This window comes from Mauremys reevesii, linkage group 2 (genome assembly GCF_016161935.1).
Source record: "Mauremys reevesii isolate NIE-2019 linkage group 2, ASM1616193v1, whole genome shotgun sequence".
NCBI classification, from domain to species: domain Eukaryota; kingdom Metazoa; phylum Chordata; order Testudines; family Geoemydidae; genus Mauremys; species Mauremys reevesii.
The window spans coordinates 214,437,634-214,451,793 of NC_052624.1; the positions used below are offsets into that span (position 1 = coordinate 214,437,634).

Below are 14,160 nucleotides of genomic sequence, written 5' to 3' on the forward strand. Positions count from 1 at the left end.
TGAAATCTTAAATCAGAGTGAATAAATGAAGACTCGGCACAGCACTTCTGAAAGTGCTGTAGTCTGTACTGAGGGGGAAAAAAACTATTAGCACACTAGAAATAATATAGCCATTCTGTTGCATATTAGCAGTTAGTCTTATAGGCCTTGTCTACTCTGGCAAGTTTCTTCTCAGTAAAGCAGCTTTCTGCATTGTAACTCCTAAGGTGTACACGCTGCCAAGCCACTTAGTGCACAGAAACTGTGCGGTTGCAGCGCTGTAAAAAAAAAAAAACACCCTTACGAGAGACATACAGCTTTCAGTGCCGGGGGTACAGTGCCGCAGTGCCAGTGTAGACACCCTGGTTGATTACAGTGCTGCAATTGGCCTCCGGGAGGTGTCCCACCATGCCTGTTCTCGCCTCTCTGGTCATCAGTTTGAACTCTACTGTCCTGCCTTCAGGTGACCAACCGTCATCCCCACCCTGTAAATTCCTTTGGAATTTTAAAAGTCCCCTTCCTGTTTGCTCGGTGACACGTGCAGTGGTCTCAGCGCATCTTTCCAGGTGGCCATGCCTGCTCCATGCACCAGGCGATCCCCCGCTTGGAGCAATGCTGAGCTGCTGGACCTCATCAGCTGGGCTGTCCAGTCTCAGCTGCAGGAATTATGATACCTACGGACAGATTTCACGATGCATTACAGAAAGGGGCCATGCCTGGAACACACTGAAGTGCAGGGGCAAAGTGAAGGAGTTGCGGAACGCCTACCACAAGGCATGAGAGGCAAACTGCCGCTCTGGTGCTGCGCCCACGAGCTGCTAGTTCTACAAAGAGCTGGACGTGATACTCGGCGGTGACCCCCCCCCCTCCACTGCAAAGGCCACTGAGGATGCTTCAGTGGCTCGCATGCCAGTCAAGAGTGGACCAAGACAGGAGGAGGAAATACTGGACGAGGATGTGGAGGGGGACCCAGAGGCAGAGGATGACTTGGAGGTCAGAGATTCATGCAGCCAGGAACTCTTCTCTACTCTGGAGGAAGCTAGACAGTCACAGCTATCGGAGCTTAGTGAAGTGCAAACAGGAGAGGAGGCCCCTGGTAAGTGGCTTTGATTTTGGGAATCGCTGAAGCGAGTTGTTGGGGGCAGGAGGGTTGCAGAAAGCAGACTTGTGTCTGTATGATGCACGTACCACCCACATACCTAGTCTGAGTGGTGGAACAGGCTGTTGACTGACTCCCTTGCTTCACAGGAATCTGCCTCAGAGATCTTCAGAAGACTCTCCTGGAGATACTGGGCAATCCACTGCCGCAGGCTCTTTGGCAGAGGTGCTTTGTTTCTTGCCCCATTAAGGGTAACTTTCTCACACCACAGTACTGTCACTGGCGGGGGGGGTAGGGGAGGACCATTGCTGCACACAGGTGAGCCGCATAAGGGCCAGGGTGGAAGCCGCAGGCTTGGAGAAGACCCTGCCTTGAGTCCCTGCTCACCCTCAGCGAGATATTTTCCATAACAAACACAGCCTGTGGAAAATGTGGGAACATGAATGATTATAAGCCCCCCCTGTGGCTACTCACCATTTTGTGGCCTTATGGCTCATGTGTGCTTGCCTGGGGTCAGCCAGTTAGTGAAAGGTATATGAATAGTGGCTGTGTTTTAAATCAGTGGTCTGTGTGTTGCAAACAATACTGCTTTTGTAAAATGTTGTGTTTTGGCTTCACAGATATGACCTTGGGAGCCCAATCTCCCTCTTTGTTATCGCCAGCTGAACGGCTGCGCAGAATTAGAAAGCGGCCATGAAGAACTGAAGAGGACTTTCTGCATGATGTCATGTCACTCCGCGGCCGAAAAACAGGAATTGAAGGAGTGGGGGGACAGTGAGAAGAGGGACCAACAGGAGAATGGAGCACGCCAGAACAAAGCCATGGAGTGGCTCTTAAACATTATGGAGTGCGAAGCGGACAAACTCCAGGCAATACTAGCACTGCAAACCGAGCAGCTCCGCGCCCACCCTCCGCTGCAGCCGTAGTTGTAAAACTCTTTCCCATGCGCCTCCCGGACATCACCAACACAGTCTTATAAACCTCCTGGCTCCAGTCTGTACCCACTGCATTCCACTCCTCCCCACTCACAGTCCAGAACTGCGGACTCCCAGTACCTACTGCACTCAACACCCATCCCTTAGCAGTTTAGCCCTGTTGAAGTACAGTACCCGCTGCACTGTACTCCAGAGGACAAGATTGGACATACACAAATCTTTAACCATCCTGGGACCCCATCTCCTCCTGGGACCCTCCCTTCCCCTATCCCCTTCAGTGCTGATATGTTTTTTTGTTTGTCTCTCTCCTCCTGTTGTTGTTTTTTAATAAAAGAATTGTTTGAAAAGCAATCTTTATTCCATTAATTTAAACAGAGCACTGCAAAGCAACAGGCAATTTTCTTACACCTTCATGGTGCATCATCTGCACCAATCACAATCACCTCCTAGCATTATAAGCACTGCACTCCAGAGCACAGCTACAAATATTAGTGGCTTTCGGCTTCAAATTGCTGCCTTACGGCATCCCTGATCCTTATGGCCCCACGCTGTGCCCCTCTAATAGCCCTGGTCTTTGGCTGTTCAAATTCAGCCTCCAGGTGCTGAGCCTCAGCGGTCCATCCCTGAGTGAAGCTTTCACCCTTCCCTTCACAAATGTTATGGAGCGTACAGCATGTGGCTATAAGCATAGAATATTGTCAACGGCCCAATCCAGCCTCCCATAAAGGCAGCGCCAACGGGCCTTTAAATGGCCAAAAGCACACTCAACAGTCATTCTACCTGTTGTTGAACCACTCCTTGCTGCTGTCAAGGTGCCCTAGGTATGGCTTCATAAGCCACAGCATTAAGGGGTAGGCAGAGTCTCTCTCAGGATCATAACAGGCATTTCGACTTCCCCTAAGGTGATCTTCTGGTCTGGGAAGAAGGTCCCTGCTTGCAGCTTCCTGAACAGGCCAGTGTTCCAAAGATGCGTGCATCATGCACCTTTCCAGACCAGACTGCATGAAACACCCACGGTGATCCACAAGTGCCTGGAGAATCATTGAGAAATACCCCTTCCGATTAATGTACTCGATGGCTAGGTGGTCTGGTGCCAGAATTGGAATAAGAGTGCCATCTATCGCCCTTCCGCAGTTAGAAAAGCCCATTTGTGCAAAGCCATCTACAATGTCATGCACATTGCCCAGAGTCACGGTCTTTCGGAGCAGGATGCAATTAATGGCCCTGCACAGTTCCGTCAACACAAGTCCAACGGTCAACTTTCCCGCTCCACACTGGTTAGCGATCAATCGGTAGCAGTCTAGAGTAGCCAGTTTTCACAGTGCAATCCCCACATGCTTCTCTAACAGCAGGGCAGCTCTCATTCTCATGTCCTTGCGCCACAGGGCTGGGGTGAGCTCATCACACAGTCTCATGAATGTGGCTTTCCTCATCCAAAAGTTCTGCAGCCACTGCTCTTCATCCCAGACATATATGACAATGTGATCCCACCACTCAGTGCTTGTTTCCCGAGCCCAAAAGCAGCATTCCACTGTGGTCAGCACCTCCGTGAATGCCACAAGCAATCTTGTGTCATAACTACTATGTGTGGCAAGATCAATGTCACACTCCTCTTGCCTTTGTAGTTTAAGGAATAACTCCACTGCCCCTCATGACATGTTAGTCAGAGCGAGCAGCATATTGGTCAACAGTGTGGGATCCATTCCTGCAGACCAAAAAAGGCAGAGCAGAGCGTGCAGTATACAAACCGTTGAAAGATGGCGCCAAATGCAGATGGAAGCACAGGGATTGCTGTGATGCAAAGCAATGCATCATGGGAGATTGGGACAAGACCCAGGATGCCCTGCGACCCCCTCTGCTTTCCCACAACTCTTAGCAGCAGAAGAGGAAGAGATGCTCTGTGGGATAGCTCCCCAGAGTGCGCCGCTCCAAATACCACTGCAAGTGCCGCAAGTGCGAACATGCTATTGCGCAGGCAGCTGACAGTTTGAACACACAACAGCAGTTTCTCTTCAGCGCTCTAACTCCCGGTGCTGTAACTTTGCCAGTGTAGACATACCCTTAGTTAAAGAAAGGAGTAATTAACATATCTCAAAGGAACAAACTGTTTGTAGCTTGGTTTTGCAGACACTTGATCTTATAAATTGTATAACAGTGATAGGAGAACTGGGAATATTTTAGATACAATAACTCCAACTCAAGTTAAAACATGAAAACCAAAATATCCAAGTGTGGTTCACTAAGTAAAGCACCTAACTACATATCTAGGCACCTATGTAAAATGGCTTGATTTTTAGAGGTGTTGAGAACTTGCGGCTCCCATTCACTTCTGGGAGTGTGAATGCCCAGAACTTCCAAAAATCAGGCCACTTTTACACAGGTTCCTAAGGATGGAGTTAGGTGCTTTACGGAACACTATGTGAAAAATTTGGCCTTACATTACACCCACAGCAGGTGGGAGAAATAAGGGCGCATCCGACACAGAGGATGTACTACATGCAGTGGGAGAGGGGGTCGGAGGACACTTCCTGCAGAGAGGATGACACACGCAGTCTGAGGGTGGAAAATAAGTCGCTTCTGGAACAGAGGGGAGGGTGACTGTGTTGGTGTAAAATACGGACCGCTCCAGCACAGAATATGTCAGATGCTCAGCGTGGGAGAAATAAGGACATCTCCAGCACACAGGCTTTTGCAGAAACTGAGAACCTGATCCTCAGCTGCTATTGCTGTGTGTGTGCCTGTGTGAAATCAGGGCACCTCCAGCAAAGAGGCTGCAGATAGCACACACAATAAGTGGATGGGGGAAGGAGGGGAATGAAATCCTCGTCTGTGATCCTTAACTCGGAGGGAATCCCCTCTCCACTGTGCTGCAGCTGCCAACACCTGCTGTGCTGAGAGAGAACCAAAATGGAGGCAATGCTCAGAAAAACAAAATCACTCTTTCGAAGCCTGGCAGAGGCTGCAAAGCCTTTGTGCATGTGGCGGGGGCTGAGCTGGCTCAGGCTTACCCCTGCTTAGCACATAGTGGCCTATGAACTGGGAAGGTGCATGGGGCCCTCCAGTAACACAGCACACACAGCTGATCCAGGAGATGCAAGGAGGACAGCAGCAGGAGTGGAAAGAGGACGACAAGGCAATGCAAGGCAATATACAGTAATTGGCAAAGTCAGCAGGAAACAGTCACCCCACCTTTTGCACCTGCCTCCAAATTTGCCTGTTAGCGATCTTAGCTTCTGGCAATGAAATCTATGGGTTGCAAGTTCTGAGGGCTATAGGACTTCCTGAAATCTATGGGCTGTGAATTGTGAAGGCTGACACACCCTTTGGACAATGCCTACACTTCATTTTGCTCCCTTGAGCCCTGATTTACAGCTGTCTGATTCCAGTTTTATGCTAGTGTATTTCCATTTAAATTGTTTTCCACTGAAATCTATGTCATTTACCTATGTAAAATTAGAGTAAAGCAGTGGTGAAACAGGCTCTTGGTCTATAAGTAGGTACACACAGCAAGGTATTTGTACTCCACTCAGGAAACACCCACACATCTGTTTTCAACTCTGTTCCACAGCAAGGGACTTTCTAAGTGGTATCAATCTAATATTCTTCCTAAATCTGATCCTTCATTTCATTTAAACTTTTTCTGGCTTTGTATGCATGCTTCAAACGAAAACAATCCCTCTGGGCCAGACTGAAATACCCATTCTCAAAGTGAATAATACTTTACTCCACAAGTAGTGTCATTGAGTTCAGTGGGATTATATCTAGAGTCCTGTGTTATCTGTGTCAGGGCTCATTCCCCACTCTGGTCCTTTGAGAGCAGAAGATGGGGCCCACAAAGATTCTACACATTAATACTGGCCACTCCAGGCTTGTATTAAACTCCCAAGGTTACAGCTTTTCTCTGACCTTGGATGGGTAGATGCTGCTACCACACAAGTGCAAAAACCCCTTTGAGAACCCAGGAAGGAGACTTGGGAATTCCGTCCTGTGGGGTACCCTCAAGCCCTTTTACCACCCCTCCCCCTCCCCTGGGAAGAGCTAAGAAAGAAAACAAAGGAAATCAGCTGATAGGGACACAAAAATCCAATCCTGTTCTTAAAAAAGATAAATTTTATTAAAAACAAATACATTTGGAATTTAGGCTTTTTGCTAGATTAAAAAAACAAAAACAATTACAAGGATTGAGCAAAACAAAAGCACCTGGGATTAGCACAGAGGAGTCCACAAGCAATAAAGAAATGAAAGAGAAAAACCTAATTGCGTCTTCCTAGACATGTCCTGATCTACTTACATATCTGGGGTTTCAAATGAGTAGTTTCTAGGTATGATCTGGTGATTTTTCATACCTGGCCCAAAGCTTTTTACAGCATAGTTCAAGCCCAGTCTCTCTCACCAGGAGAACAACACAGACAGACAAAGGGGAAGTTTTTTCCCAATTTTAAAAAGTTCTGGCCTTCCCATTGGCTCTTTTGGTTAGGTGCCCACTCCCTTCCTTTTACCTATGGACTTTTTAACTCTTTACAGGTAAAGCAAGTAGAGAACAGCTACTAACAGGGATTTTATAGCTAACTGGCTGGCTGGGTGTCCATAAAAGGGAGGTAGCCTCCCTTCATTTATCACAATCTGTTTTTCAGTTTTCATAACAGAGAGAGGTCAATAGTGGTGTCACCCAGGAATCTGTACCAGGACCAGTACTGTTCTACATATTCATAAATGATCTGGAAAAGGGGATAAACAGTGAAGTGATACAAAATTACTAAAGACAGTGAAGTTCAAAGCAGACTGAGAAGAATTACAAAGGAATCTCACAAAACTGGGTGAGTGGTCAACAAAATGACAGATGAAATTCAATGGTCATAAATGCAAAGTAATGCACATTGGAAAACATAATCCCAACTATAATACAAAATGATGGGATCCAAATTAGCTGTTACCAATCAAGAAAGAGATCTTGGAGTCACTGTGGATAATATTTTGAAAACATCCGCTCAATATGTAGTAGCAGGAAAAAAAAAACCAAAAAAGCTAACTGAATGTTAGGAATCATAAGGAAAGGGATAGATAATAAGACAGAAAACAATGTAATGCCACTCTATAAATCTGTGGTATGGTACGTCCATACCTTGAACACTATGTGCTGTTCTAGTCACCCCATCAATGGCAATTAGCAATGTGATATTTTCTGCCTTATTATCTATCCCAATCGCTTTTTTGACTGCCACTGCATACTGAGTGGATGTTTTCAGAGAACTATCCATGACTCCACGATCTCTTTCTTGAGTGGTAACAGCTAATTTAGACCCCATCATTTTATATGTATAGTTGGGAGTATATTTTCCAATGTGCATTACTTTCCATTTATCAACACTGAATTTCATCTACCATTTTGTTGCCCACTCACCCAGTTTTGAGAGATCATTTTGTAGTTCTTCGCAGTCTGCCTGGGATTTAACTATCTTGAGTAGTTTTGTATCATCTGCAAATTTTGCCACCTCACTGTTTACCCCTTTTTCCAGATCATTTATGAATATGTTGAACAGAACTGGGCCAAGTACACTCTCCTGGGGGACACCACTATTTACCTCTCTCCATTCTGAAAACTGACCATTTATTCCTACCCTTTGTTTCCTATCTTTTAATTAGTTACCAATCCACGAGAGGACCTTCCCGCTTATCCCATGACAGCTTACTTTGCTTAAGAGCCTTTGGTGAGAGACCTTGTTAAAGGCTTTCTGAAAATCTAAGTACACTATATCCACTGGATTCCCCTTGTCCACATGCTTGTTGACCCCCTCAAAGAAAGCTAGCAGATTGGTGAGGCATGATTTCCCTTTACAAGAACCATGTTGGCTCTTCCCCAACAAATTATGTTCATCTATGTGTCTGATAATTTTGTTCTTGACTATAGTTTCAACCAGTTTGCTCGGTACTGAAGTCAGGCTTAGTGGCCTGTAATTGCCGGGATCACCTCTGGAGCCCTTTTTAAAAATTGGCATCACATTAGCTATCCTTCAGTCATTTGGTACAGAAGTTGATTTAAATGATAGGTTACAGACTACAGTTAGTAGTTCTGCAATTTCTCATTTGAGTTCCTTCAGAACTCTAAGGTTAATACCATCTGGTCCTGGTGACTTATTGTTTAGTTTATCATTTTGTTCCAAAAACCTCTCTAATGACACCTTGATCTGGGACAGTTCCTCAGATTTGTCACCTAAAAAGAATGGCTCAGGTTTGGGAATCTCCCTCTTATCCTCAGCCACGAAGACCGATGCAAAGAATTCATTTAGTTTCTCCGGAATGGGCTTATCGTCCTTGAGTGCTCCTTTAGCATCTCGATTGTCCAGTGGCCCCACTGGTTATTTAACGGGCTTCTTGCTTCTGATGTCACCCTATGCCCTCTATGCTCTGCCAAAGAAGAGCATAACACCAGGCTATCCTCTATGGTATCTGAAATGCCTGCATCACATCCTTTTACCATTCTCACCTATGCACCTTCTTTCATTGTCTTCTATTGCCTGAGACTCCTCTCTTGATTATGGACCTGATTCTCATTTACACTTATCCACATGGTATGGTTTTTGCAGATTAAGATTGTGTGCACTAACTGTTGCATAATAACTATTCCAAAACAATTGCATTCACACAGCTGGCTTTTACCCACTTCCCTCTGAATCAGTGCATACAAACAGCACTGACATATTTAGAAATAAGTGCTCAGCATTCTGGGCAAGTATCCCATTGTGCTTTGTCCAACTGCTGGGATCTATGAATTGTGGGATGCTAGAACAGTGTAAAAGGGGCCTTAAATGGAGTGAAAATTAGTGTAGAGCAGGGGTTGGCAACCTTTGGCACGTGGCTCGTCAGGGTAAGCACCCTGGCGGTCCGGGCCAATTTGTTTACCTGCCGCGTCCACAGGTTCAGCCGATTGCGGCTCCCACTGGCCGCGGTTTGCTGTTCCAGGCCAATGGAGGCTGCAAGAAGCTGCAGCCAGCACATCCCTCGGCCTGCACCACTTCCCGCAGCCCCCATTGGCCTGGAACGGTGACCTGCGGCCAGTGGGAGCCGCAATGTGGATGCAGCAGGTAAACAAACCAGCCCAGCTCGTTGGGGACTTACCCTGGCAGGCTGAGGGTTGCTGATCCCTGATATATACTATTAATATACTCACATATAACACCCAAAAATATGTCACAACCCATATTTTGGCCTGCAACATAATCACACTTCCCCTCAACCAGTGTTGTCATTGTGCTTGTATTAATTAAGCCTCCAATTCTACAACAAGGTACACTTAGCACAGACTCTTCTGCCTATACAGAATCCCCCTGAAGTTATGTGAGGAGTAATGACTGGCAGGATCAGACTCTCAAGTGTTATTTGTGCTGACATAAGTAGTGGAGCTAAAGAATTACACACAATGTCAATTAACAATTTTCATGTGTAGCCCAGAGCAGATGGGAAAATCTGCGAAAGCAGAACAGAAACAATCATTTTCAAATATTACTGTTTGAAACATTGCATGTATTAGATTTGTAATAAAGATAGCTGCTTCTAACTTTTAGGTAATGTGTGGTAGAGGAAGGAGATGTGCACGTGAGAACCCAATCCTGCCAAGTGCTGAGCCTTAAGCACCTTGCAGTATTAAGCTCACACTGAATAGGTTCCGAACAGTTGGACAAGCCATAATTTTTTTTGGGGGGGGAAGGATATCACATTACTTTGATGCCAGGGCCAACATTTTCAAACCAGAATGCCTAATGTTAATTCTCCTAAAATCATATTTAGGCTCCTAAATGTTAAGTGTCATGATTTTCAGAAGTGCTGCAGTCAATGGAAGCTGTGACTGTTCATCAACATCAGGGTATTTATAGCATACCAGAGGCTGCAATCCTACACTTACACACATGCTTACCTTTCCTCGTATGAGCAGTCCCATTGACTTAAATGGAAGTGCTCATACGAATAAAGCTAAGCACATACATGACTCCCTACAGGAGCAGGATCTAAATCTGTATGTAGGTTCGTGCATTTAGGTTGGGAAATAGGACAATATGGGTCTATACATACTGTAATTCAATGCACTAAGGCTTAAATCTGCTCTTCCCACTATAGCTCAAATAAGAAGGCTATATGAGGATTGAGTGTGGAGGTCTAGGGAGGTGAAAAATGTGATTCAAAATACATTTAGCACTTAGAAAAGAAAATACATTAAATCTTCAACGTTCTAGTATTTTAAGTGGCTTCCCTCTCGTAAGAATAATTCTGTTCAGGCAGAGTTGTATTTTTGTTGGTTAACTAATGTAGTGAAAATAGCTTATCTGTCAATTTAAACACACACACAGATAAACATCACCAGAACAGGTTTATACATTTTTGCAAAATAATTGGATGGAATTGACAAAGTACTTCATTAGCAAAACAATTATTAACATTTATACAAGGTGGCACATTTTTTACATTAGCAGAACCATTACTAATTAGAGAGGGAGAGCAGGAGAGCAAATTAGAAAACAAATATTAAAACAGTCAAAAACGTGAATTAATATCAGATCTGAAAGTCACTAAAAAGTGAGCCTCTCTATTCTCTAGCTTTCTGACTCCGTTGTACAGTGCAGGCTGTAAGGCCCTTGGAACAAACCCCCTCTCTCCTGGGAGGTAATGGTCAAGGGGAAACCGGGTGACGTCACTGCCCAGCTCACAATGAATCGGAACACGGGAACAACTCCTGTTCCAGCACAAGGGATCTTTAGTGCGTGAGGCGCTGTGACTTTGTGTCACTCTAGATTTGGGTTCGGATGCTGACAGTCCAACCCTCCCTCCCGCAGTACGTGCAGCCCCCTCCTGACCTGCTCCTCCATCAAGCCCCCACCCCGCTTTGGCTCTGCCTCTCCCCCTCGCCCCCCCCCGACATCCCCAGCGGATCAGCCCCTCCACCCGGCTGCCCACCGGCCCCCGAGCTACAGCCCAGCCAATGCGCCCCGCTGAGCCACTCCTCCCCCGGTCTGCTCCTGCGTCCCCCGCGGCTCCTAAATCCTCCGCACCTGAGCGCCCCCATCCCCGACCGTTTGGCCCTCTCCATGCAACCCCGATGTGCTCCCCACCCCCAATCTGCTGCTTTCCCTGCCCCCAGCCCCACCTGCTCCTCCATCCCCCAGTGCGTCACAATCCCGCCTGCTCCCGCCGGAGCCGCGCTTCCCCTCCGGCCCCTTGCTCCGCTCCGCTCCGCTCCCCGCGCGGCTCCGGCGGGGCCGGGGTGCGCTCGGGGAAGCGCAGGGAGACTCCTCCGGGCCGGGGCCGGGGCCGGGGCCGGGCAGCGGCTTCCCGGGCCCAGTGGGCATGTGCAGAGGTTGCGCACCCGCCCGTGAGGAGGGCGAGCGCGGGGGCTGGAGCATGTGCAGAAGCGCGCTGGGTACCGTCTGAGGCAGGGCAGCTTCTGCTCTGACACCTGCAGCATGTGCCAGGAGCTGCAGCCGCATCAGCAGCCTGCGCGCGGTGCAGCCTCTCGGCTCGCAGTGGGAAGCGGCAGCAGCAGCTCCCTCTCTCTGTCTCTCTCCTGCTTTGCACTCTATTTCAGTGGGTGCATGGTGACCTTACAGAGTGTGCATTACCTCACAGGTAAATATCAGCTGATCCGCTGTGACAGCAGCAGCAGCAGCAGGAGCAGGAGCAAGCAGCAGCCCACAGAGCCTTTCTGGAGGTAGCAATTCATTCATTCCTTCACTCATCTTGTCCCTCACCTCTCCTTTCCCTTCCCCCCTTTTCCCATGCAAAAGCCAAAAGGCTCGCAGAGGATGCTGAAGCCTCCATTAAGGATGGTTCCCACCACTGCAAAGAGCCTGAGGAGTATTTAATACTGGATGGGGGGAGGGATGAAAATTTCTGAGCCAGAGGCGGCTGCTAGTGTTGCAATGCACTGCGGTGTCAATGGAAATGGCTAAGGGGAAGGATGTGCTGGCAGGGAGAGGGTTATTCAGCCTGTTGCCCACTTAGATATAAATATATTTTGGCATGACTCATATTTGCATTGGTACGTTGTTATGCATTCATTTTCCAATGTATGAAATACCCAACTGGAGTTGTCTTGCTACACAGAGAGAGAGGGATGCTGATACTGAATTCTTGAGAGGGTAAGAAGGGGAAAAAAGGGGGTGATAACTTGGTGTCTGTGTGCTATTAAGTAGGTCCCGGTGGGAGAGCTCTCTTTTTCATAAGGTCTGGTGATTATTGGCATCATGCATTTTATTACCAAACATCACCAATATATATATTAATATGGAGAGAGGTGTGTGTGTGGTGGCGGGACACAGGGAATTTTTCGTAGGCCTAGGTCATATGTTATTTGACTTTTACTGTACTTCAGCTTTTCTGTGGGGTTGTTGTTTTTTTTCAATGGTGAAAGTGCATGTTGCCGGTCACTGGGCTTTAAACGTACTTGCTGTTCCATTGATGACCCTGGCAGTTGTAAGATGTTTGTGTATGTGTGTACATACAGGCCGACTGGAAGAGGGAGAGATGAATCTAGCTGTGATTAATAAAATTCTAGCATCTTTAAACACCAGCTCTGTAAGTTTTTTCTAGAAATTTAACTTAATGGAGTGTATAATTTTTACCAAATGTATCAGAGAGCACTTTCACAGGTGTGCTATGACCTATTATCATCACCTAATTGAAAACTGGCTAAATAAATGATTGAAATATACTTGATAATGCATTATCTTTGTATTTGTAATTGTCTGTCCACTTACTTGCTAATTCACAAACTTTAATAATTTGCAACGCATATCCTAGTCACTGAAGAATAGTTTGATCATACTATACTGTAATAGCATTTATACTATAGAATAATGATTACCTAAAAATTAAATTAAGCTTTTACAGGTACTGTGGTCAGATGAACCTCATAAATGTGCATTGGAATTCATTTATTTGCATATGCAATGTTTCAGATGGAGTTTAAACACGAGTGTGAATAAATGTCACTTGATAAATCCTGGTTTTGAAGAAGGTTTTGAAATTAGAGGTTCATGAAATAGAAAGTGTTGAAACAACATCATAAGCTTATTATTTCTAGACTTTCAATCCTGTCTCAAGCTCAAAGCTGTGTAAGTTAATGTTCTCTTTTGAACACTTTGCTGCCATTTTTCCTTATTATTCCAGTATTGGAGATGGTTATATAATAATTTTTTTAAAAGGAAAACGTTTTCAACTTTAACTCCATCATTGCGGTAGAATCCAACAGTATTTTTGTAAGCTTTCGGTTGAATGTTAGCATATATCACATATGTATCACCAACACCACTGGACAAACACATTATGGGGCTCTTTCACACTTTTGGCACCCAGTACACTATTCACTAATGAAGTGAAAAAGTGTAAAAAATTACTGCTGTGTGCTTTTTTAAAAAAAGGTGACCTGTTGACAGAAGAGGTGTTAGTGTGTGTTCAAATTCAGCTTCAGAACTTATGACTTTGTACCACCTCTTCAATGATAACCACTGCCGACTCTTAGAGCTTGATCCTGCTCCTATTACAGTCAAGGGCAAAATTCCCATATTTACCCAATATCAGCACTGAATGCATTGGTAGTGTTTATTGTTCTACCGCAAGAACAGAATTTATGGTCAAGTTATGATTATGATTACAATTAAAATATGAAAGTGAATTCCTCATGTTTATAAAAAGCAATGCATAAAGTACAAAATTCTGTACTGACCCACTAGAGAGAGATTTAGTAAGTAGCTACACTCATGCAAGAGTAGGAGTAAATACAAAATTACCCCATCACCCACTGCCTGAGCACATAAATTATGAATGTGAAACTGTGTATGTGGCCCCCCAATTGTGTCTCAGTGTAATCTGCTGTATGTACCATTTTTTGTATGTTATAATGTATACCGACGATAGTCTACATCAAGTTATGCATACTCAAACATTCCTGATTCTGCTCTCACTTGTACCAGGTCCTGATCCTCGAAGGAGATGTGCTGGTGACACCCACATGGAATCCTATTGATTTCACAACCTAAAAACTGCTGAAAAACAAGAGAGAGGTTTTGGGAATCTGTTAGAGGGAAAATTAAAAAAAAAATTTAGAATAAAAACAAGGGTGACTTTTTTGTTTTTGAGGCCTTTGTTCTTCACAACTAG

General features: G+C 45.6%; 1 protein-coding gene across 38 annotated transcripts in view; it reads left to right on the top strand.

Moving 5' to 3' along the window:
- DTNA (dystrobrevin alpha) overlaps positions 1 to 14,160 on the top strand; it is a 323,219-nt gene that overhangs the window by 6,875 nt on the left and 302,184 nt on the right. For 13 of the 38 annotated variants that reach the window (XM_039522811.1, XM_039522824.1, XM_039522825.1 and 10 more), the window contains exon 1: positions 11,575 to 11,710. The exons of 1 other annotated variant lie outside the window; for it this stretch is intronic. In XM_039522811.1, the coding sequence (XP_039378745.1) occupies positions 11,595 to 11,710 (116 nt within the window). In that variant the 5' untranslated portion in view covers positions 11,575 to 11,594. Of the gene's footprint in view, positions 1 to 10,734; positions 10,838 to 11,572; positions 11,711 to 14,160 lie in introns of those variants that run through there. 24 more of the 38 variants (XM_039522814.1, XM_039522820.1, XM_039522830.1 and 21 more) reach the window with 6 other exon arrangements.